The sequence below is a fragment of the Anarrhichthys ocellatus genome, unplaced genomic scaffold (genome assembly GCF_004355925.1).
Source record: "Anarrhichthys ocellatus isolate YVR2014 unplaced genomic scaffold, GSC_Weel_1.0 scaffold46, whole genome shotgun sequence".
Lineage (NCBI taxonomy): Eukaryota > Metazoa > Chordata > Actinopteri > Perciformes > Anarhichadidae > Anarrhichthys > Anarrhichthys ocellatus.
Genome location: NW_022280076.1, coordinates 2,150,226 through 2,175,968, shown reverse-complemented (window position 1 = coordinate 2,175,968; position 25,743 = coordinate 2,150,226). Strand labels below are relative to the sequence as shown.

The 25,743-nt window shown below is 41.7% G+C and overlaps 1 protein-coding gene across 2 annotated transcripts; it reads left to right on the top strand.

The window, feature by feature from the left end:
• Window positions 1-2,140: 2,140 nt before the first annotated feature.
• Window positions 2,141-23,794, top strand: LOC116395329 (voltage-gated potassium channel subunit beta-2). Of its 2 annotated transcripts, none has more exons than XM_031869134.1 (14): window positions 2,141-2,454; window positions 16,867-16,910; window positions 16,997-17,034; window positions 17,318-17,397; window positions 17,625-17,669; window positions 18,163-18,207; window positions 18,311-18,354; window positions 19,934-20,020; window positions 20,126-20,211; window positions 20,325-20,445; window positions 20,551-20,645; window positions 20,790-20,910; window positions 21,259-21,347; window positions 21,498-23,794. In XM_031869134.1, the coding sequence occupies exons 1-14, from the start codon at window positions 2,159-2,161 to the stop codon at window positions 21,585-21,587; spliced, it is 1,281 nt and encodes a 426-aa protein (XP_031724994.1). In that variant the 5' UTR covers window positions 2,141-2,158; the 3' UTR covers window positions 21,588-23,794. The 2 variants fall into 2 exon arrangements, with proteins under 2 accessions (XP_031724994.1, XP_031724993.1); XM_031869133.1 differs by lacking the exon at window positions 2,141-2,454 and adding an exon at window positions 5,905-7,316.
• The last annotated feature ends 1,949 nt before the right edge of the window (window positions 23,795-25,743 follow it).

Genomic DNA, 25,743 nt, shown 5'->3' with positions numbered 1-25,743 from the left:
TTTTAGTAATTCATTTTATTTCTCCAGAGATTCCATCGTTTGTCAGGAGGTTCCCACCTTCATTATATTCAGCTCATCTTAACAGAAAGCAAAGCAGAACATCACAAGTCATTAAGGAGGGTCAAAAGAAAAAACACATCATGAAACAGTATTATATATTGTTTATCAATTAATAAAAAAAATGTAAACAGTGTTGGACAGTACAAACAAATGTTGTACAAACTATGTATTTTGTCATTTATTTGGAGATGTGTGTTTTTGTGAGTTGCCACTGTGACCTTTACAGACCGTCTCATCCCAGTCTCTCCTGTAGTCACAGTGAAATGAATCTGACACCAGCAGTGCATCAGTGTATAAAGGTGCTGGAGGGTGAGTAACACTGAAGCATGGGATCCTCAACCCACTTCTCTCACAATCAATTGAGCTCGCCACCCTCTCATCCCTGTACAGCATGCACAAGGTGGCAAACAATCGCCAGACTGCATCATCGTTTGTGCAGTATATTCCTGAGCTACTATGTTGTCAGACTGACTAAATCTATCTTTGCACAGTTATGCAACAGTTTACTAAAAACAAACTAACCCAGATATCTGACAGTTATACAATGCGGAGACCAAGATTGCTCACACGAATGCAAACGTATATTTTTCTCTCGACTTCTTCTGTGATAATCCCACTGCTGAGAACTGCACCTTCTGTAGCGCCGGAAACACTCAGCGTGGTAATTTACACTGAAGATCAAGGCCGACCTCCAGCAGCTGCCTTTGGTCAATCGAAAGAGCGATTATGGCGGCTTAATCCCAGATGATCTCTGCTTTGTTAAGCCACTGCAGCAAAGTCAGGGAGGGCCTGTGCGGTTTAGGAGCAACGCCTGGCCGCCATTGACGGCTGGAAGATGAAGGAACAGAAAGAGATAGACCGGTGCATGAATGGATTCTCAGGCAGTCAATGAGCTCCACTCCTGTGTACTGATGCACTTGCATTCATCCATTAAGTCATCGATAGTTCTTTGATCCCGTGTATCCAACCTTCAACCTGCTGTGGAGTGTGACACGTGTGAGGACGTGAGCAAGCATTCTCACAGTATCATTGTTTTCCATTTGAAATAAAGAAAAAGATATCTGTCCATATGCTCATAATATCTGGGAGTGAAGTACTTCAATTTATGCAAGATGCATTTTTCGTTTATGGTACTGGGATTTAACAGCTATGCACATAAGAGATTAGAAGCTGGATTTCTTTGCACACACACCGTTTAGAAGAAAAGTAATCCTCTCCATCAGCAGATGTCCGAACCTTTTTTTCAGTGGTAAGACATTTTATTTGCCCCTCTAGGGGAAAGAGGTTCCCCACATTCTGTGCTGCTTTATGCTTTGTGTGAAAATCAGGCGCTGCAGGTTTACACATTAACCCGGACCTCGACACTTACACTCAGCACTGGCCTGAAGCCGCTGCCAGGCTTTGGGGAGGATGCCACTTTCTTTTTGTTTGAGCCAACAGGAGCTGGAAGGCAGAGGGACTGTTAGTTATGATGCCATTGCCCCCGCAGATGAACTGATCAGCTCTCCATGTAGGTAAAAAAAAAAAAAGAAAAAAGGATTCATTAATACTCAGTATTTGAAGAAAATGTCAGAGGGTTGAACTCTCACAGCCTCTGCTGTATCAGATTATACGGCAGCCACAGAAGAGCAGATAATTCATCCGGGCGCTCTCTTAATCTGAAGAAATGTAAGCTGGTGGGGCTTCAACACAAATCCCTCTTTTAAGAGATAAAGAGAGAAAGATGCTGGTTGCTTTTCCGATCCATTTTTACTCAAAGAGGCACCACACATCAGCAGGAGTCATTGTTTGTGACTGGCTGTTGCTGCTGAAGTGTTAGGACTGGCTTTGTCTTATTTTGGATTTAGACTCCCCAAAGGACCAATCAAGACTTTTGATATTTTACAGGTGCTTTAAGTTCTTGTTTCCAGCGGTTTGATGTCTGACATCCCCGGGCCGGATGTTTCAAATCTTCACGAATCTTTATCAAAATAGCTCTGCCTTGTTGTTTTGTTTCTAACTCAGAAGCAGCTTCTGCCTAAAGTAGATGTAGCAGACAAACCTGAGCAACAGAGACGAACGATCTTCATCAGTTTGCAGCACTTGTTTCTACATAACAATGTTTGCCAGCCGCGGTGGTAGTGGAGGAGGTAAGGGAGGGAAATACTCAGTGGAAGACCTCTATGGCTTCACTAAGAAGCCCAAGGCGTCGTCCTCCTCAGGGAGCATTGTGGCCAAATCTGGAGCCCGGAGCAGCAAGACCCCGGGCCAGAGGACCGAGTCAGAGGCCCTGGCCTCTCAGATCCTGGAGGCGGCGCACAGGCTGGTGGAGCGACGCCGACTGGAGCTCTACCTGAGAGAATGTGGCCTCTCCCTGGCCGAGTGCGAGGCGGAGCGCTCTGCAATGACATACAGGTAAGAGGTGGCAGAGAGAGGGGAAAATAGAAGTACAGCCAAAAATAATGACGTGAAACCACAATGTGACGGAATGATAAAAAGATGACAGACAGATAAACACCTGAGAATTAAACCATTCTGTTGCATTCATAAATAGTGATTATTATGATAAATAACAACTGAATATGCACATAAAGGTTTATTACATATAGTTATAATGAGAAGTCAGATTTTGAAATGCTTCTACGCGGGAGCGACTGCAGATAAAACTAAGCGTTTGAGCGAGTCAGACCATCCTGAGCACCATTTAAATAACATGCTTAATACTTTTTTATCTAATATATTACTACTGCATGAATTGTTGAGTGGAGACATCGTTCATGGGTGGAAAAAAAAAAGAAATGTGTTTGCAGTTTTTTCCACCAGTGACCTAGAAAAGAAAAATCACACGTTTGATGAGATTTCAAAGCACCGCAGCGCTGGATAAATGTGACTGGACTGCGGAAACATCTGGTTGTTCGGGATCACTAATGTTGACGTCAGATACAGTAACTTACATGAGACTTGTACGTCAGCGTCAGCCATTGTCTGATTCTCCTCCAAACAGACAGCTCGACGGGGTCAACAGCAGTGGGGCGTTTAGGGTTAATGATGCGTGATTTGACAGCAGGGGACACGCAGTTAGTTGCTACACTGTTTGTATCTCTCAGTTTGAAGTGCTCAGATTAGCTATTTTGGGATGAGGAGGTTACCATGAATCCATTTTCACTGAAAAATATGCAAAATGAAACTATAAAGAGCATAAACAGAGGATGAATAGTACTGTGTTTTACAGATGTTGTAGATTTGTTTGCATTTAATATCCATGGCTTCTTTGTGAATGTCATTCAATTTATTTGCTGCTGAAAAATTGTAGTTTATAAACCTAATTATTTGGAAACATGCTGTTGATGACATTGTCTTTGATACTCTATATCCCAAACAGACTCACACAACCAGTACAAGTCAGTAAAGTCGCCTCTAGGTGGCAATGCCACTCCTGGCTCAACGACTCAAATCCAGAGAAGAAACAAAACCTGCAGTTTAAAGAGTATCATTTGTTTGAACATGTGACACGTGCAGTCTCAAAGAACATGCCTCGTGTACTCTCTGATCTATTTGCAGCGTTTTCTATCAGCAAACATTTGATAACTAACAGAGGATAAGGCAGTTGCACCGATACTTCCACCTCTGGCAGCGCTGCTTCCATCTGTCGAACTGTGCATTCCCTCAGACACATGTCTGTGATGGCAGCAGTCACACAGTGGTTGATGTGTTTGGTTTGTTTGTGTAATGATGCATCTGACTTGAACTCCCGCGTGAACACAACAGCTAACCATCTACCCCGGCGTTCACTCTGATTTGCTGGAAACAACAATTTTCCACATCCGCTGATCTCTTGAGTGCAGGGCAAATTTGGGAAAGTGAGACGAATACTTAAATTTTTGACAAACATATTATGGGGGCTGAAAGCATAATCTTGTCTCTCACGAGAGAAAAGCTTAAAGGTTAGATATATTTAAACAAATTGCAATTTGTCAGATGGATTCAGAATGTTGATGGATTTAAGTAAAAGCAATCCTACTAAAAATGATTTAATACCTGTCCTCTGACTGTCCTCTTTGGGAAAACAAGATGTCTGATGGAATATATCAAAGCTTTGCTAAACTACATGCACATTTCATGTTGAGGCTCAACACAAACATTTCTCAGCATGTTATATCTTTGTAAGGTTTTGACTGACTTAGCCCAATGAGATTTGGCCAACAGCACACACCCTTTTCTAATACATACTAAGTGATCAATCACCGAAAAGCTATCATGACATTATTCAACAAATAAACTCAATTAATGGGCACGTTTATTTGCAGAATATCTCCCTCAAATCAGAGATTTACAGCACAAGAAACATCATTGTGTGAATAATCTTGAGCGCTTCATCAAGGACGGAAACTTGCCACTTTATAGAGGATCACAGTCGGAAGAGACGAGAGCTTCGGCGTCGAGTCTAACAACAGAGTTGTATAGAAAATCTTCCCCTTCAAGAACGTTCTCATTACACAATCAGTTCTATAATGCCTCTTCAGACGAAAGATGGTCATCGATCTCATTTCCTGAGACGGCAATTTCACACAGCCTTCTCATTTGCAGAGAAGTGAATAGATGTATTGAACGACACGTTCGTGTTTGTTTTCTATCAATACGGAACTTCAAGATGGAGCAGCTGGTGCTCTCTGTTAGTGAAAGGAAGCTCCATGGAGCTACGTTGTGTCTGAACTGTTGAGCAGGTTGTGTCAACGCATTAAAGTAATGATGGGCCTTGTTGGGGAGGTGAAGGTTAAGCCTATGTGTGGATGAATATTTAGTGATTATGTAGATTTGTCTCTACTCACTTAATGGTATTTTGTTAGAGGTCTGGAACACAGTGCTTCTTGGAAAAACGTGTGGCTGCAACATCCACGTATCCGTGTAGGCGCTGGCTGCACTTTAACAGGACAGGAGATCATTAAACCATCCTCTCTCTTAAAATGTCACAGTGCATTCACATTTTCTCTGTGCAAAAAATGTACCAAATATCTCTTTAAAAAGAGTCCAAGTTACAGTCTGCTGGCAGCCGACTGCACTGGGATCATCCGGGGACTGCAGATTGCTCTAAAGCAAGATTTCATCAGACACGACTCCGAAGAACAAAATGACAGAAAGGATGAATGTTTGTAGGAGTGCGTGTCTGCATTTTTAATTTGCACAAAAGTATTCTGCAGGTTGTCCCGCTGTGTGAAGCAAAGAGAGAGAGGGAGAGCAAACACTGACTGGAACTTTTTGGGATTGACAGTCATCTGTAAAGTTATGGCAGCATAGTTTAGACTGTAAACACAGCCTTGAAGGTGCTGTTCTCATTGCCTGGCCACCAAATGACTCATCAGTTTTATTTTAACATGATGTGATGTGATGCAATACGATATGATACGCTATGCTACGTAATGATGTGATGAGAGGTGACTTAGAAGACATGTATCTGCTTCTTTGTTGTGAGATGATGATGATGATGACGACGGTACAGTGGTGCAGTATATGATTTTTGGTGATTGGTATAAAAACACAGCAGATCAAGTGGAAAGAAAAGACTGGGTTAAGGTGGAAACATGGGTGTGGTAGAAAGAGAGATCCCTGCATATGGAAAAAGAGAGAGATGAAATTAAAGTGATATAATGTCATTAATGTGATATCAGGGATTTTGTGTGCGAATATGAAGACATTTGTAAATGGATGGAGGATTTTTTTTTCTATTTCAACAACACTAGTGTGTTCAAGCTCCACTAACACTAACATAATGTGGTGAAATGTATACACCCGTGTGATGAGAAATGGAGAGATCACACGAGAGAGAGAGAGAGAGAGAGAGAGAGAGAGAGAGAGAGAGAGAGAGAATCTTGAAAAATTGCTTGTGTGTCGTGAACATTTTGAAGCCCCTGGAAAAAGGGAAGGAAAGCGTTTGAAATGTCTCGTTTTTGGGCCAGTGTGCCGGCGTTTTTTTCAAATCCGCGCACCGGGAAATTTTGTGGAATAACGGGAGAACTGCCCAGCTGCTGCCGGTGTGTGAGCGACTGCACACACTGAAGGTAATAAAGAGAAGCCGGCTCGGTGTTCGCTCTTGCATTTGCTTCTGTTTCCTCTCTCTCCCTCTCTTTCTCTTTCTATTGCATCAACTCGATGCTGCGTGAGGCTGCTGGGCGATGATGCATCGGCGGGGTTTGACTCTGTGAATTCGCATCATATCAAGTCTATTTACCCTGCACGGACTGATCACCTCGGCAATGTAAATTCCAGCAATTAAGTCAGTTTTTTTTTTTTTTTTTTTGCTGACAAGCCTTGCGACAAAAAAAAAAGAAAAAAGAAAGATATGCCTTATTTCGACGCGAGGTGCGAGGATGCCTGTAGCTGTGATTGTGTCATTGCTGCGGCACACTCCGGAGCTCCTCGGCTCAAGACAGACACAACTAACCTCAGCTGAAGAGAAGACAGCAAGCTATCAAGTGCTTTACCACCCAACATAAGCCATACCAGCCCGTGCATGTGTATGCGTGTGTGTGTGTGTGGGAGAAGGCTTCTGTTGCACTGAGGATTTTGGGGCTTCCCAAGAACCTGCCACATCCCCAAATCCTGTCTGAGGACTGCTGTGAGCTTACAAGCTTCCTGATGGTTTCTGGAGGGCAGCCCTGATGCATCTTGTGAGCGTGAAAACTCCAAGGACCCTTTTTGCCAGGTTTGCATCACCAGACAGGAGCCGGAGCAGACGGTAACTCTGTGTGTGTCATGTTAGAGGCTGGACTCTTGCCCGCTCCCTCTAGCTCTCAGCCAAAATCTCTGACCTGCCCTGTCTGAGCCCTTCTGTATGAGCATCACTGCTTCACCACAACAGCACAACAGGAATCGGTGTCAAGCAGCACCAACAGTTTGCAGACATTATTAGTTGTGTGACTGTCCCCCTGCCCCCTCTATCAAAATAAGAGCCCCCTGAAACCAGGGTCCAGGATGCAGGTGTCTTTCGCCTGCACTGAGCACAACCTCAAGAGTCGCAGTGAGGACCGACTTTGTGGCCTTCGCACCGCCCCACCTCCCGGAGGAAGCAGTGGAGGCGTAGGGGGAGGTGGAGGAGGAGGAGGCAGCGGTGGCAGTGGAGGAGGAGGCGGTGGAGGTGGTGGAGGTGGACAAGGGAGTAATGGCAACTACATGTCTCAAGGCTCGGCCAAGACCAGGGAGGGGCCCGGGTCCCGTCAGGCTCCACACGGCCATGCCCACATGAAGGAGGCCATCGGGCGCCACACCAGTATGAAGTATAGGTGAGTATGGAGGTTAGGAGCTTCAGGGGTGGAGGGTTAATCCACTTCAGAGGGATCTGGCTGGTTTTCATTTCACTTTGATTATCTCGGCCTTTTGACCTCCAGATTACCCCGCAGGTACTAGATTAACTTAATGAGCATAAGCCAGGTGACGAAGTGGCAGGTTCCTCTCATCATGGAGCTCTACCAGCCAGGCTTTGTGTTTCTATATCCCTCCTTCTCTTTGCTGAGATGCGAGGTGAAGCTATAAGGTTAGCTTGAATTGTCACCAACATGCATCCTGTAACATATTCTGCAGGCTGCCTACATAACCATTAGCGAGCACTCAGTGATTCAGTGATTTCACTGACATTATAAAAAATGACATCAACGCTTTAAGAAAACGCTTGCACTGATGGATGTGAAAATGCTTATGTAATCCAGAGCAAACAGCCATAATCTTATCGCAGTGGAACAGACAGTATGCATATAGGAGCATCTGCCACAGGCTTAGGTGTTTTATGCAGATTTTTGCCCCGGCCTCCTGCGCTCCACCACTGATTAATGAAAAGCCTGCCTCCAATAGCAGCATTACTAAAAGCACCTCAGGACCCTGCAGCTTTTCTTGGAGGCTTTAAAAGCATTTCATTTTCATAAAATAGAGTTGCAGCCGGGTATCTTATGCACAGAAAAGCATTGTTGCACACTCCAGGTCTGAGTCATAATGTAGAGGGAAGACAGACTAGATAAACAGCAAGAAAGGTTGTTTTTTCTCTCTCTTTTAGTTTCTCTCTGATTCAGCTCACCTTGATGGATCAGAGCTCCAGCTTAATAGGGTGTTTAAAACAGGGAATGAGGCACAAGATGAAACCAGGATGTCTCCACTACTGTTTCATCTCCCTTGAGAATTGCATACATTCGTCTGATTGTGTTATTCTGGTCGCTCCGCTCTCTCTGGGAAAGTGTCGGTAATGGGGAGTGCAGCAGCACAATAAGTCTATACAGCATATGGCTGGCTCCAGTTGCCAGTGGCAACACCCCAGGCATTGCCTTTTAGTTTTTGTCTTTTTTATTTCCTAATCAGTCAGCACTGCTGTCGCTGATCAGTCCCTTCCGCAACCGAGTCCTCTCAAAGCCCCCACCGCCCGGCCGCAGAGCGTGTTTGTGGCAGCACAGTGGTCGCACATTCTCCATTTTACACTGTCGTCACGACCACATTGAGGTCAGGGAGGAGCAGGGATCTACATAAAACATGTCTGCATGCCGTATGAATGAGTCTGTGTATCCGTGCAGAGAGTAGATGTCGGAGGTTTCTTGACATGATAGTGGATTGAGGCTAAATGAAAACCACAATAGAGCAGAGGTGAACAGTTGTGAGTACATATTATCTACAGATGGCCCTCATCGTTTCCACTCTTTGCGCTGTTTGACTGCTTGTTTCCTAGTCTCCTAGTCTCCCCTGCTATGTCATTAACGTGAGTATTCATCACTCACCGGCAGGTCGCAGACGATGGCACCTGCTGCCAGTTATCCCTCCCATGAGCCCCCGCTGCCACCCCCTGCCCCAACTCCTCCGTTTGAATTTCGCTTCATCTCCTTTCTTTGATCAACGTTTCTCAATTTCTGACTAATTTTTCTTTTAAATACTTCAGGGAACACTGTTGCAGTGCATTGCAGTATTCTCTGTTTGTTAAGTTAAAAACGTGTGTGTGTGTGTGTGTGTGTGTGTGGTTTAAAAGATAAGGAGAAAGGTGATGGAAAGGCAACCAATATGCAAACAATGTAAACAGAGAAATGGCTATTATTAGGGATATTTTCTAACTATATTTAATCAATATTTAAAGGCACAATTGGTAGGATTTGTCAGTTGCGGTTTGTTAAGACAACATTCAAAGTTGGCCCCTCCTCCCGAGGTCAATGAGGGTTAGGATGCTCGCGGTCAGTGGAGAAAAGCCGACCCAAGAACCGAGCTTTGTCTTTTTGGCGTTTCGTCTCATGTTGCTCATTGTGCCTTTAAACATTATCTTTCAATCTTTAACATACAGTAATGTCTTTGAGTAATGGGGTTGATTAAACATTGTGATTACAAAACTGTGAAACCAACAAGAAAAACATGTGTTCACATCAGCACGTTTGTATTCCTCAGACCTAAATAAGCACATAAACGCAGCAGAAAACAGCAGTCATAGTCTTTTCTCTTTTTTTTTCGGGACCTGTGGAGGTGAGGTGAGTCTAGAAGTCTCTTCGGAAAAAGTCCCGTCACTCAGCAAATTGGCCGTTTCTATGGTAACCAGGCCCTCTCTTTTCACCGACTGCAACCTGGTACGCATGTCAGGTACATTTCCAAGATAGATTTATCTGCCACTGTTGGACATTTCTCATGGATTTTGGTCAGGGCCGCGGGGCACATTGTGTCAGCTGGATGCAGCTGGATGCAGCTATCTTAATGCACGAGTGAGAGGATTTGGGAAGCTTATACGAGTCAACCATCGTTAAAGAAGATTGTGGTTGCAGAGTCTAAAGCAACTTTAATAACAGAAGGAGAGACAGAGCTCTCTGCTGATGTTTTCCTGTTTTTTTCTCAGGGAGTCCAGAACTTTTGGCAACATTTTGCTTCTGTGCAGTCAGTTTAGCTCACAGTTTGTCAAAGGAATAGTTCTACATTTTTGGAAATAAATTCATTGTCTTTCTTGCAGAGATTGAGAGGAGAAGAATGACACTACATATCTGGAGAATGGTATCTAACGTCAAACTATAATTTTACAGTTCAATGGCCCTGTGCACTAATGACTTCTGGTGACTAGTAGTTCTCTTGAATACCTATGTTGAATACACTTATTGTAAGTCGCTTTGGATAAAAGCGTCTGCTGAATGACTGTAATCTAATGTAATGTAATGTAATGGCCTCAAGTAGACCTGTAGGTCTCTTCCAATCTTGTCATAGTTAACAATTTCTAGCAAGCTTTTATAGTTTCTTTTTTTAATGACCTCAATAGTAATGGCAGCACCTAGAGGTAGTTTTTGGTGCTAAAGCAGTGCAGTGCCCCCTGACAGCGCATCTCAATGACGATCTTCCATGTTTTTGGATATTTTTGGTTGATTAAATCTTAGTTTGGTTTGATGAATTTGTCCGTGGCTGTTCTGTAAAGGCCCGTTTATTTTGGGGAATGTTTGTTCGGCGTTATGGCATCTGTGTGCCGCTACCACTTTAGCTTAGTAGCCCCAATAAGTCCCATTGGACTAACGTCACGAGCAAAACCACCAAGTGATCTAAGCTAACCCAAGTTGAAAAAGTTAAAAATCAGTTCCAGGGTTTTTTTAAAGATATATTTGGACACTGTTACTTAAGCATAATTAAGCAATAGTTAGCTAGCTTAATTTAGCAATTGTTAGTTAGCTTAAGAACAGCGATAAAGTATGTGAAGGAAGTAGGTTGTTATTGATGAATGGGCCAAACCTCGGACATTCACCAAACTTAGTCCAAGTAGGAGTCCTGTGAAAAGCCTCTTTTGTTCACTTAAAGGACAAAATATTTGCAGTTTTTTAAAAATGATTATTATTATTTTCAGTTGTAAGTCGTTTGGTTAGCTTTAGGCAACAAAACTACTTGGTTATGTTTAGGAGAAATATGTATAGCCTACAGCAGGTTAGACATACAGTATCTAATGTGTGCCCAGGTTTGGTGCACATAGCATTGTTGCTACAGACACCCGGGTGACAGTGAGATAAGATATACTTTACTGTTTTTGTCTTGGGCTCCAAGCCGCTGCATCACATTATACACTTGGCAGCATCACAATCCACATGCACGCATAGAACATAGAACATACATACACTCATGCATGAACGTGCTTACATGCACATGTCGACAATCGTTAGACTGTCTATGCCGCCAGGGGGTAAATAGTATCGTTGGTCTCTGAAATCTGGCTGCAAATAGCTTCTGCATTTTTTTGTGATTTTTGAATGATCAAATGATGATAAGGTCCACTTACTAGCTTGACCCACATCTCATGGTCTTCATCAGCACATATGACGTTTCCATAGATGCTGTGATTTGGGAGAAAGCTCTGGAAAAATGTGGTCAGCAAAGTTGATAAACCAGATAACAAATAGAAATGTCCAGTGACAGGTGATGTGCCACAAAGTAAAATACCGTAATAATGATAATACCTATATGCAGTGGCATTTTTAGCTGGAAAACAAGGTGTTGCATATGTCCTGAGAAGTGTCCTGACATTCAACCATGCAGAGAGGCGCTGTTCTCCAGCAGAGTACTCTTGAACAGTGAGTTTTGAAAGCCTGAACTCTCAGCAGCTGATGAAGTAATGATTGAGTTGTTCTGATGAACAACCCTGTCGAGTTGTACCGATACATTGAGGCCCTGCGGTGGTGTGAGATGGTGATTCAGCCCCAGTCTTATCACTCACTCAGTTACCCTTTTACACACGCTGAGGGCACAATGAATTCACAGCTTCAGCTTGTTAATTTGATCCCAGACTATTTACTTTAATGTGGTTTTAGAGTTGCCTCATACATAAAAAAAAAAACTGCAGCAAGCAGACTGTTCCCACTTTTAAAACCCTATGGACGCCATGATAAATACCAAACAGTGATAAAATATGGACTTCAGAGGGCAGTCGTGATGAATAATACTAATTGAGTAATAATTAAATGCTTTGGCCTCATATTGTTATCATGATCATCTTTGGAAATATATGGGATGTTTAGCAGGGAAGAGAACAAGGCTACATGCTGCAACAACCTTGACCTTTAACAATCCTCTCGCTGGGTTTTTGAGTTTTAAGCTGACTGAACAGATTAATGACGTTACTTTGAGGTCTTGCAACAGGTTTTAGGCAAAGTAACACAATTTACTTGTTTGATTTCATCCTGGCTCCTAATCTAAATATATCCAAACTATGATCTGTTTTTGGCTGTTAAACGGCAAAATTGTAGCTGCTTATTTGATCTGCCTTCTAATATATATTAACAGGTTGCTGAATGTTATAATTATATATCATAGAACCATGCAATACTTTTTGATATTTGCATAGCTGCAGGGTTGGAGACCTTAAAGGGGTTTTAAAACGTGTAACTTAATCTTTTCGCAATGCGAAGTGACTGCTGGGTCAGTGTTGTTTGTTGAGGCTTACATTTGTCAATATTTGCCTGTGGATGGAACCGATAGCAGCAGTCAGCAGGCTTGTTCTGGACAGCGAGCGTCGTAATCAGGGCCGGGAAATCCACATCACGTCCTCTAGTCAAAGTCAGAGTCTAATATTGTCTTTCAGCGGAGACAAAGTCATTATAGCATGTCATTATGTAAGAGCAGGAACACAGCCTAATAAAAGACAAGTCCAGTAGACGTCCAGGAAGTATTTAAATATATCATCTAACCTTTAATATCTTTGTAAAAGCTCTTTGGAGTCTTGTACTTTTACCCAATATTCAGCTGTCTGAAATATGGACATGCACTGCGAATGTAATTTCAGTTTTTTCCACTCGCGTCACTTCTTGATGTTTTAAATCACAGAACATCAAGAGAAACTAGGTAAACTGAAGGACAGTGCGACACTCAAAAACATCTTAGCGACAGCATTTAATCATTTTAAATTCATCGAGCTGTCAGAGTCTATATTTATGAGGCAGCGGACCAGACACATCTTTTCAATATTCAACTTCATCCCTCGCCACAGACATAATGCAGGTTGGCAGGTAATCGTGCAGTGACCCTTTTAAACAAAAAAACAAACTATGCACATGTACCACTTGTATTCAAGTTCCCTTAACTTCCCTTAACTGTGTTGTATGTCTATGTTCTTTCATGTGTTGTAAAACCAATTGCCTTTCGGGGACAAAAAGAAAGTTGATACGCAAGAGAGCAGCTGAGATTGAGCGTCTGTGTGTGAGAGAGAATCTGCTCTGCTCAGTGTATTTTATAATTAGGACAGACCTACTGTCCTAATTGTTTTAATATATCTTTAATACAACTCAATTTAAAAACATTACACTACATGAACAGTCTGTTGTTTAGCCTAATTCATTAATAATAGCTGAAGCAAGAATTAGAGCGCTGTCAGAATGACACTGGGTCCTTGTCCCTCAAAGTTAATCCGTTCACACAATGTACATTTTCTCACTTATTGTGGTATGTAGCATTGCAGATTGCAAATATCTGCCTCGACATCAACACAATGGAAGAGAGGGGAAGTTTGTTTGTGGTGCTCAAAGCATGCAAATTCAGCAAAAACAGAAACAATGTCCTTGGTTCTGTTTTTCAGAAATAGTCCCCGGGGATTATCTAGAGCAACAAGGACACTGATCAGAGGAAAGAGATGTTGGTGGGAAATAAAAAAACAATGCAATTTGTCAGTGCTTTGAGCACCGAAAGTAAGAATTAATTTGCATCCACTGTCATGGCGTAGGTGAGAAAATGTGATCTTTGTAATTTGGGTGAAATAACCCTGAACAAGTATGTACAGCATTATTAAAAGAGAACAGACAGTCCACCATCTTTCCACAGTTTGTGCTCAGAAAATGCGTGTATAGGCAAGCGCGCACGCACACACACACACACACACACACACACACACACACACACACACACACACACTGACGTGAGTGTTATTAATATCTAGGTGTGCTTCCCTCCGGAGAAGAGTCTGCTCAGCATGTGTGTGGCATTTCATGACAACTGCAGGGAAAAAAGCCCTCCATCATTTGCACCTAACCATCTGTAAACAGTGTCTTCCTCCTGTCTCGGGTGAGAACTAACTATAAATGTCAGCACGAGTTAAAATGCTGACTACACTGTGACGGAGCACCTGTGTGCCTATACCTTCCTCCCATCCATTAACAATGTATGGAACAACCAAGTTCCTGTAATCACCTTGTTCGGAGTTCATGATTTGTGGCGAGAAATAAAATCGATGAGTAAGCACGGAGAGCCCTATTTATGAAAGCTACAGAGAAGCATCTGTGTTTCCGTGTGCCCTTCTCACAAGTGCATTCATGCGTGACTGCATGTAGATCTGTGCCTGTGTTGGGAGTGTAATTCCAATCGAGCGTGAACATTCGCATGAGAGCAACGACCGGCCCCCACTGACTCCGGCACAATATAGATCATGTTAGTTTGTCGCCCACCAAATGCATGTCAGGCTAAATATAGGCCGACTGTCTGCACACATGCATCTGCCGTGAGAAAGTGGGAGAGAATGTCATGGGAGATAGTGAGAGGAAAGACGGAGCATGTGTCTCTCCAGACTCTACCGGTAGTAATTCAGCAGACTGCAGCACTGCAGCGGCGGAGTGAGAGCGGGGAGGGGGCGGCCAGTTCGCATCCCCACATAGCCCAGAAACAGAAAAAATAATTGTGTTTTACGTGGCACAGCAATCCTGAATTCACCCACTAATGCAAGCCTTTTTCTCTTTGTGCGCCTATTTTCTTTAAAAATCCAGATTGAACACAAGCTTATTGAAACAGAAAAAGCATGCACTTGTGTAACAGTTGTGGATGCTACCGGATGCTTGACATTCTCTCTAATGCTGACTCATGTTTAGTTCTGTTTGTCACACATTAAATTTGTAATATAACACATTGCATTCTGTTTTTCCATCATGGTGCTCTTGTGTGATTAAGGTGGTAAACACAGTCAGCTTTATTAATGCAATGCACATTTACTACCAGTGCAAGATATCTTTGTGCTAAATAATAAGGAGTGTATATAGATAGATAGATAGATAGATAGATAGATAGATAGATAGATAGATTAGTTTGAGACACAGAGATCTCATTTACTCTGTATGCAGATATTTATCTTGCAGTTGATGTTGAGTCCCATATTTTTGATGGATTTCAAGGCTTTCTTTGTGTTTTGAAGCTGAATGAAACTGTTTTAACTAGCAGGGAATAGTTTGGGGTTGCTTTTATTGGTCCCACCTTGTCAAATGTTGTCTAACATTTTTTTCCCTTGAACCTCCCCCTGACTGAGGACAAAAAGGCACAATTTGATGGATGTCACAAAACAAAACCAGTACAGGAGAACCAGACTAACGAAAAAACCCTAAAAAAACCATTTGAATATTTGATTTGAAAAAGTCTCTGAAGTGTGTTTTCTCCCATGTGCCTCGTTTATATTTACTCCCAGTGTTCAAAGTGACTGTCAGCGTGTGAGAACAGGCAGAGCCGTCATTGGTTGACAAACGACAGCCAGATTACCATACAAGGAAACATCAACATCAAACCCCCACTAACAGTCTCCCCTCCATATAACATCCCCGACCTTCCACCTGTGTGCTATTTTGACGGGTTTAAAGGAACGACACAAACAATGAGCGTTTCACACCCGCGCTGCAGCGCACACCCAAACACTGACGCTCACGCGCATCAAAGGCGCACACGCTGGGACACATGCTTACATATGCAGGAATCTAAAAATAGCTTAAGGTCAAGCCTTAAAAATAGACCAGAGAAAATAAAAGCAGGACTCGTTCGACTGAGTCTAAATGCTCTGACAGTCTGTCTTTCTGCATTTGGCTATTTGTGGCGGACGCAGGCAGGCGGAGAGGGGAGAGGCGCTGGAGATGTAAAGACAGCGAGCAGCGAGTTGCACTGCAGTTCTGCTGCCTCTCCAGCTGGCTCCGCGGCTAATTAGAATGGGGGAGAGCGCGCATTGGAGGAGGAGAGCGAGCATGAAGCCCACATCCTTTTCAGCTGTATACAGTACATGCTCCTGTGGTACCAAACGCAGCTCTCTTCTTCTCTGCGCGCTCGCCCTTCAAATTTCAGCTGTCTGAATAATCAGATGGGTGATGGACTCTCCATAAGCGTCTGGAACATTTTGAGCCATATACCGCACAGACCAAAAGAAGCTTTAGCCTATCTGAGCTGAGCCCTGTTCCCTCCAGCTGTTTCACTGACCCAGTGTAATACACTGAACTGTTAACATGCGAAGGATGAAAGGTCAATTGTTTAGAAATAATTAGACGCCGGCTGTAATTTAACCACAGGCGAGAAAGACTTTCAATCAGCAGCAGTGGTGGAGGAAGTATTCACATCCAGGCATGCAGTGGAAATAAGTGTGTTCATATTTTGTGATTTTTATCTTGTGTTATACTTCAGTTTTATGTTATTACATATTTAATATTATTATTTTGTCTTTGTATGTTCTTGATTTATGTAAGATTGCATCTTTAGTTTTTTGTTCTCAGTATTTTGAGGACACAATGACGAAACCAAAGTAATCCTTTTATTTGAGTCACAGTAGCAATACCAAAATGTTAAAATAATTTGATACTACTGTCTCAAAATCTTAATTTTCAAAGTAACCACACAGCTGTGATGTAAATGTAGTGGAGTAAAAGTATAAAATAGCATAAAAATATCATAAAAGGGAAACAATAAAGTAGCTCAGACCTTGGGTGCAGCACTTGCCACTCACACACATCAATGTACTGTAAGATGGGGTCTCATCTGTGATGTATCCTAAATGCCAACACATCATACCTTTTTGTTTTTTCTTTCTGAGCTTCACAGATTATTCTTTTTTCTTTCTTTCTTTCTTGACAGGAACCTTGGGAAGTCGGGCCTACGTGTTTCCTGCCTCGGGTTAGGTGAGTTGGGTTTGAAGGCAGGATAATATTCACCTCTGTTTCAACCCCTCCAACAAAACAACGTCTCCGTCTCTCCTCCCGTTCAGGCACCTGGGTGACGTTTGGATCACAGATCTCTGATGAGGTGAGATCTCTGTTGTCTCCGTTTGTATGAGAAGTTGATTCCTGAACGCCCTCAATCGTATTGCTTTTTGTGGAAAACACTGAGTCCAATCTGTGTTTTCAATTATAGAAATGGAAAATCCCACAGACCTGATACCTAGAAACTAAAGTAGCTGGTGCAATATTCAATATTATCTCTACTGTATTAGCCTCCCTGCATATTGTGCCCTTCGCGGATGACCTCTGTGTAATTGGAATTTGTCCACCGTCTCCGTCTCTCAGTCTTAATGTTTGTGTTCCCCCAGATGGCCGAGAACCTGATGACCATAGCTTATGAGAACGGAGTGAACCTGTTTGACACAGCAGAGGTGTACGCGTCTGGAAGGTCAGGCTCCGCTTATTCCTCCGAGCATAGAGAAAAACTTCAGCTTCTGTTTAATCTTTCCCTAGCATGTACTTTTAAGTGTTCTTTATATTCTCTGATGCAACTTCTCTCTTGAGTGTTCCGGTTTCTTTAACATATGACAAGAGGTCTTGTATGATCCAACATTATTGCGCAGAAGTCTGAATTTAGCATCAACCTATCACAGTGAATCATGTGTTTCTCCACAGAGCGGAAATCACTCTAGGCAACATCGTCAAGAAGAAAGGATGGAGGTGATATTACTCATTTTTCCAGACTGACTCACATGTGAAAGGCTTTCTAACTCTATTATATTATGAATATACTTCTTGAAATCGTAATCAAACAATGCCTTGCTTTTCTGAATTGCACTGCATGGCCACAGTTTTTATTACTACTGGAACAGGGGTATTAAAATATCTCAAGGGAAATTCATACTTTTTTAGAAAATGAGGAGCTTTAGCCTCAGAAAGACTATACAAGGATTCAAATGTTGCCTTTTTAAAATAAATACTGGTGGCTGACTTGCCTGGCTGCCAAACCTGTCTGGGAAATCCGTGAGATATTTTTAATCTGAGGAAAAAATGTATCCACATTTCTTTTTGATGTACCAATGATTGCAGGCATGCAGAAAGAAAACTGTTATACTTCCATTTAGAAATCAGAAGATTGAAGATTTCAGACTAACATTCTTTTAAATGCTTTCCCATGATAACTGTGCTCCTAATACTTATGTGTCTTTGCCAGGCGTTCAAGTTTTGTCATCACAACAAAGATCTATTGGGGAGGCCAGTAAGTATAACACTTAAAGACAATATGCTTAAAAGGCAAAATCATTGTTTTCATTCTTCCTTTCAATAGAACATCAATAATCTTTGTTTTCATCACTTCACAGAGCAGAGACAGAGAGAGGACTCTCCAGAAAGCACATTATTGAAGGTAGTTTATTTTTAATTCTTTTTAAATTGAAGTACCTGAAATTAATTTATAAATAATCAATACCAAATACAAGAAGGTTCAGGTTTAGCTCCAGGAAAGTTAAAAACTGTAAAAAAAAAAGCAATTAAAGTTCAAAAGTCTGTTTTCTTGGATTGTATTGTACTTTTATTTGATATAAAATGTTTCCCAGAATGCATTAGTTTGGGCCCCAGAGCCTGAGATGTGATGAATCATTTGAGGACCCTGAGTGTGTGTGCACTGTTTGTCTCGCTCAGTCAAAGCCTCTCCATGTCTCGTGTCACAGTGAAAACATCAACATGTTGAAATCAAATAAAAACCACCACATACCAAAAACAAGTAAAGTCCTTTACAACAGCTGATGGTTTGCGTCGACATGTTAGTGGACTGTTTGCTGGTAGAAGATGAGGAGCATGATTATAGCAAAAGTGAGAAAGTTGATGGAAATCAGATGAGGATGTTTTGGTGGGTTGTCATCAGATATTGCCGCTAACTGAAGTCTGTCTTTCTAGTAACAAAGGTACAGGGGGTCAGATGAGGGAACGTGGAGATGTCGTTTCAGTGACGATAACGTCTCAGGATCATCAGGGTTATCTTTCCAGACACTTAATCAGTTCCCCCTCCCCCCAAATAATCCTAAAGAGGCTATTGGCCTTATATAGGGTCATCTTCATTGTATGTTTTGTAGGAAGTGTGGCCTCTGTGACCGTCATTGTCATGAGGCTTTTGATTTGAGGCTATTGCGTAAGTGAGTGGACTACGTGTAAGGGCAGCGCTCATATTTGGACTTCATATTTCTCTTAATTTGTGGCCACCTTGTGGGTGGCAACATTGGTCTGTCAGTCCACCACTTTGGTCCAGACTGAATGATCTCAGCGACAATTGGATGGATTGCTATTTTGTGTAGACAGTCATGATTCCTACCTGGTAGATTAATCCTAATTGCTTTGGTTATCCCCTGACTTTCGCTCTAGTGCCATCATGAGGTTGACATTTGTTTGCCACCTACTTTGGTTTACCCATTAATTAACCTCTGCTGCACTTTATGTTCAGTGCTAATTAGCATAGGGATAGGCGATAATTCAATATGATAATATATTGTCTTTAGATGAAATCATATATTGTGATACACAATCACGTCGTCTTAATTGATAATAACAAGCACGTACTGACTCAAAGGGAAATAGTTTGAGGGAATATCATTCGAAGATCGCAGTTTTGTTTTAACATCACACTTAACATTTACATTAACTTAACATTACCACTAAAATGCGATTAACAGATGTGTAAATATGGAAATATATATATATATATATATTTCTTAATTTCACTTGAAACTGTCATGCCCATCACTGAAGTTCTTAACAAAATGAGAAAATACTCCGGCTATAAGAGGATATAAATTAACATTGTAAACATGGTAAACATTATTCCTACTAAACAACAACATTTTCATAGTGAGCACGTTAGCATTTAGCTCAAAGCACCACTGTGCTGACGTGTTGACTCATAGACATTCTGATGATGACGACGTCTAATCACTGACCATTGTTTATAACAGGTTTACGAGGATCCTTATCAAGACTCCAGCTAGAATATGTGGACATTGTTTTTGCCAACAGAAACGATGTCAACAGTCCCATGGAAGGTCAGTTACAGATGTTTGAAATTATTATTCTTGTTTGCTGCAATGAATTGCCTTGAATTGTTTAAAAGAGTGTAATGTAAATATGACGTATGCTGTGATTTACAGAGATTGTACGGGCCATGACGTTTGTAATAAACCAGGGTATGGCTATGTACTGGGGAACATCCCGCTGGAGTGCCATGGAAATCATGGTGAATGCTGCTCTCAACTCTCAAAAAAGCTCACTCTTGACAAACTGAAGGCTGTCGTGTTATGGCATGAATGATATTCGGTAACCATTTTGTCTCTGCCTGTTTGGCACCAGGAGGCGTATTCGGTGGCACGCCAGTTCAACCTGATACCACCTGTGTGTGAGCAGGCAGAGTATCACTATTTCCAGAGGGATAAAGTGGAGGTGCAGCTTCCCGAGCTCTACCACAAGATCGGTCAGACATCCACAGTCCTGCAGATCTATTTATCTTTATTCTTTTAACTGAAGGTTCTTTCTGTTTCATTCAAAAAAAAAATCTGCTCTTATTCCACACTTTCAGGTGTTGGAGCAATGACCTGGTCTCCACTTGCTTGTGGATTAATCACAGGGAAGTACAGTGATGGTGTGCCAGAGTGCTCCAGAGCAGCAATGAAGGTCAGTTTGATTTGACTGGCCCTCCTCTGGGATTCCTCTCACTGGAAATCAGCCTGGGTGTAATTCTCTCCCTGATCAGTGGGGTATTTGCAGTGTGAAATCAGTGCTGCATTAACGCTTTTCTCCATTTTGCTCCCGGTGAAGGGATACCAGTGGCTGAAGGAGCGGGTGAACAGCGAGGAGGGCCGCAGGCAGCTCGCTAAAATCAAGGAGCTCCATCTACTGGCAGACAGACTGGGCTGCACTGCTGCACAGTTGGCCATAGGTACGACCCAGGCCAATAACAACACTGCACTGTGGAGACATACAGATACTGTGTTTATCTGTTTATACTGTGTTTGATCTGTTTTAGATTTGCTTTTTGTCAAAGCTGAAATGTTTTTGGGGTACAAAACTTCAAAATGTCTGTTCACATATTTCCCACGTAAGATAAAAGTGAAAGTTAAGCAACTCAAATATTTTTGGTAGATGCCTGTTTAATTTGTTCATTTGACAATGCTAAATGTCTGATTTCTGCAAAATACTACAAACTCAAATTCATCCACTTGTTCTTTGGTTATCACTGATATCACCACCATTAACTGATTGTGAGTTTCATTGTTTTTTTTTACAGCCTGGTGTCTGCGCAGTGAGGGAGTCAGCTCAGTACTTCTGGGTGTTTCTAATACAGACCAGCTACTCGAGAACCTGGGTGCCCTACGGGTAGATTTTATTTCCTTTCTTCCTTTCATGTTAAGAATTGAACCTGACACACTGACCCATAGTTGTAAGAACCAATAGGTATGCTTATTTGTGAGCAATGTAAATGACAAAAAAAAAACAATAATTGACTTTCTTTCTTCCTGCTTACAGATTTTAACCCAAATGACCCCTCAAACTATTACTGAGATTGATGCCCTGCTGGGAAACAAGCCACACTCGAAGAAAGAGTTGCGTGCTTGAAGATGCAAATCTGAGTGACAGATGATGTTTCGAGATGACGAAGAAGACAAATGACATTGGGGAAACATTGTTTTTTGCTCTGCTGTATACTCAACAACTTGCATGTCCTCAGCAACATTATGCTTCCAGTACGTGCGCATATCCATTTTGCGCACTACGCTGTATCATGTATGAAAAAAAAGAACAGCTCTCAATTGGGGGAAAAAGAAAAACTAACAGGTCATACATTGCTCACTGCAGATTGTTCACAGCTTAATTATTTCTACAGAGGGGAGTCTCTGCCATCCAAAGAGACCAACAGAGGTTGAAAGATGTTCAACTGATGTCAAAGCAGATTTGACTCTTGTTAATCAAATGTTCTGAAGTGGGAAAAAAAACACCTCTGTGCTAAAATGGAACTTTAAAGTGTGAATGGTGCTTTCATTGGACACGAGTCTCCTCCCCTCGCAGCTGCCTGTTGTTCTGTATGATGTTTAGTACCCAGCAGCCAGAGAGCCAAAGGTTAGTACTCATATCACTAGCCGAACATTTCTCATAGTGTGCATGTGATTGATCTGCCACACTCACTGCTTTACAGGGTTGGGAACAATAGATTACTTGCAGTGAAAAAAAAAAAAAAATCCTGTATGGTCTCTAACTAAAAACTGATCACATGTTTTAAACATTGATTTATTACTTTGAAAGTAACCAAATATTGTGAGCATTTTTACACATGCTGAAATAATGATGGCACAAATTACTTGAACTGAATTCAAATGAATGGATTAGACCGCAACGGCAACTGACAGACTGGCTTTTTAATTAAAGTGCATTATGTTAGTTATTAAAATACAAAATTGGCAATCAGAAGTGGCTAGAATTTTGAAAGTAACTTTCCCAACCCTGCTGCTTTCTCGGCAGTCTTTTTGCCTCTCCTGTTGGTAAACTGTGCGCATGTCCCTTTAAGAGAGAATAGCCCTAAAAGGTTGTAAATGTGGCATGGCTTTTATGGCTTATGTAGATTTGCAGTGCCCTTGTAAGCCATTTTTTCTTACTCTAAATGGTCTGGCAGTTTGATCCAGGATCTGTGCTGGCGGGCACTCTTGCTTTCAAGAGTCTGCAGTCTGCAGACACGGCTGTGTGTCCATCTGACGTTGAGACTTTGTATTGTCCAACTGTATCAAAACGATGCATTCTTGTGAAGAGCATCATTGTTCCTAAATCGGAGGCTTGAGACATTTGGACTATGTGGAAAGGTCACTGAGCATCTGACACAAAGATGTGGACACTGTGGGGAACTAGTAGTTTTAAAATAATAGAGCATCAATGATATGACTGAGTTTGTCTAATGTGATATTTCTCTTGCCACGGGTCACTTGGGGTAAGATTTAGCAAATGTAACTATTTTTTTTGTTTTGTGGAAGCCTAAAAATATAGCTTCTCTGGGAGTTCTCTCTCTCTGTATCGTTTGTTCCCTAGATTCTTGCACACATGCACAACTCGTTTTATACTGTGCATTTTATGTCTTTACCCTTTAGTTTTGTATTGATTTCAATACTTTGTGATGTGAAAGGGCGATTTGTTCATTTTGTGATATTTTTTTCCATGAAAACAGCACCAATCTCCAGAGCGGATGATTTAATACCTGACGTTATTTTATTTGGTGCAAGGTTACACTGTACTGTAAATAGGCTTTTCTGTTTGGCAGTGAGTTAAAAAGATAAAGGTTAAATATATGAATCCTGAAGGAGCAGCTGAAACGTTGCTCTCTTCTGTGACTCTGATGTTCAGTTAGACTGACTGTAGCTTCAAGTGTACAAAGATCCTTCAATCAAACCTTGAAAATGTAACTTTTGCCTGCATAACTTCTATTTTACTGTCTTGCAACAAAGAGAAACCAAACGAGTGAAGAGACAACTCATTCTGAATGTATCGTGTCTGTTGCTCAAACCTAAAGGAACAAAGCACATAACTTGTTTTCAAGGTCATTTCCGTTTGACACTGTTGCAAACATTTACATTGGAATTAGAAGAAAAAGGTTCACCATGCAGGAGATTCATGCACACACACACACACACACACCATTCTGAGTCAAAATGTTTAAAGAAAGTCCGATAAGATTTGTGTATTCACTATTCATAACCTGAACCTTTAGGCTAAACCATAGCTGTAATGTTAAAGTTAGCTAACCTTCCATGTTAATATTTGGAATAAACTGTTTATTTGTATATATGTACAGAGATTTTAATTTATGATCTGCATATAAACAACCTATCGCCCCAAAAGACACTAAATAGCATATTGACTATTACCCACAATGCTGTCAGCTCTCGGATTCTAATCGACCTCCAGTGTATTATACCATTTGCTCCCACGATGGGTTTTAGCTTCCTTCAGTACACTTAACAGAACAACATATACTGTTGATGGGTACACTCACTCAGATGACTCACTAACTACTGACTGTATTTGCACAAAACTGTTATCCCTCAGATTCAACACGTTTATGCAGATGAAGTAAAAACAAGCAGCAGCAGCAGCTCCTTGACCTCCTGATTTGTCTCGTTACAGCTAGTCTGCACTCATAAATTCAGCCAGCAAACAAAGACACCAGTAGATAACACCTACCGCGTGATGCAACCTTCTAAGCTTATCAGACATACTTTCAGGCAACCTTGAACTGATTTGGTTGCACCATTTCTGCACCCAGTGACACTCTAAATGTGAGATGTTTTAAATATAGCAAGGCACACCAGAAGCTTCTGCAAAATGCAAAACTGCTTGTGAAATACTGTTAGTGCCCGTGCAGACTTGGATTAAGCTGTTACTTTTATTCCTGAGTGTTTCTCATTCTGGCAAAGACATTTTTTTAGTTGACATGACCAAACTTTTAGCTTTCCTGTATATTAATGTGTGACTAAACAGACTCACTCATACTTGTAACAAAGGCCCAGATCTACTAAATATCTGTGGTGGCATTAGGCAATCGAGGTTTGAAAAATGGCACCTCTGAATTATTAAACATGTGTACACACAGATACAGGTGCAGATTTACACATGTTATAGTTCGATGCATTTTGAGATTTTGGTAAATGACTCTTATCCTTGGTGATAATATGTAATAGAAAAAAAATGCTGATTTACAAGTAGTAGGCTACATAAAGGAGATAAAAAACAGTTTTTAGATACAGTAAACTCTTTGAAGTTAGAGCTATCAATTCATGCAACATTCCCACTGCTTTAGAAAGAAACAACAGAAACTAAACCACAAACTAAATGGACTCCTGTCATCCTCCCAAATGTGTGGCAGCTTCACATGTGGGCCTCTGGGTCATTCAAATGGACGTTACAAGAACAATGATGTGACGGCTGTGTGTCCTGCGCTGACCTGTGCCGCTGAAAGAGCAGATCCTGCTGGGACACCACACGTGCTTACCACGACCACAACACATCTGTGACGCCAACACTGCTGCTAGCCTTGTGTGTGTGTGTGTGTGTGTGTGTGTGTGTGTATTACACAAAGCCACCCTCTGATGAAGATTATCATATGTGCTGCGAAATGAAGCATGTGTCACCGCTAACGCTGCCAAAGAAAAACAGGTTTCACCGCATGATTCATCCTACTTGTGAAGACGCTGGTTGGAAAAGGTGATGAAAAACAGAGAGCAAACAAGTCAGTGCATGAGCACATTTGAGACTTACAAAGCCCCCCACACCTAATAAAGTACACTTAATACCTTGCCTAGTTGTTGCTTTAGTACCAGTTCAGTGAATATATAAATGATCAGGCACAGAACTGACGAACCAAGTAGCCTGTAGCTGCTGCTGCTGCTGTGCACCAAAGGTTACAGATGTCAACTGAGATTCCCTTACAGCTATAGTCATTTAAAAAAGCAAGGCAAAGTATGTCGCAATGATTGTGCCATTTACTACATCTGTGTCTGTATTGTGACATTTAAATACATTCATTGCAGTTTTAAGTGGACTTAAAGGGGTTGCCTCTGTAGCCAAAATCCTGAGATATATAGGCAGGAGCCACTCCATCACATTGGGTGACCATCCTGCTAAACTAAATACTCACTAGCACACCATATGTCCGTTCCAATACCTATACTAACAAACTATTTAGTATGCCAGAAATGATTTAGTATGTTTGCAGTTTGCAAGCCAGCATGCT

Coding starts and splice junctions, on each gene's coding strand:
- LOC116395329 (XM_031869133.1), top strand. CDS start 7,009: ATGCAGGTGTCTTTCGCCTGCACTGAGCACAACCTCAAGAGTCGCAGT. Junction 18,208..18,310: donor AAGATCTATTGGGGAGGCCA/GTAAGTATAACA, acceptor ATCACTTCACAG/AGCAGAGACAGAGAGAGGAC. Junction 20,021..20,125: donor TGTCAACAGTCCCATGGAAG/GTCAGTTACAGA, acceptor TGTGATTTACAG/AGATTGTACGGGCCATGACG.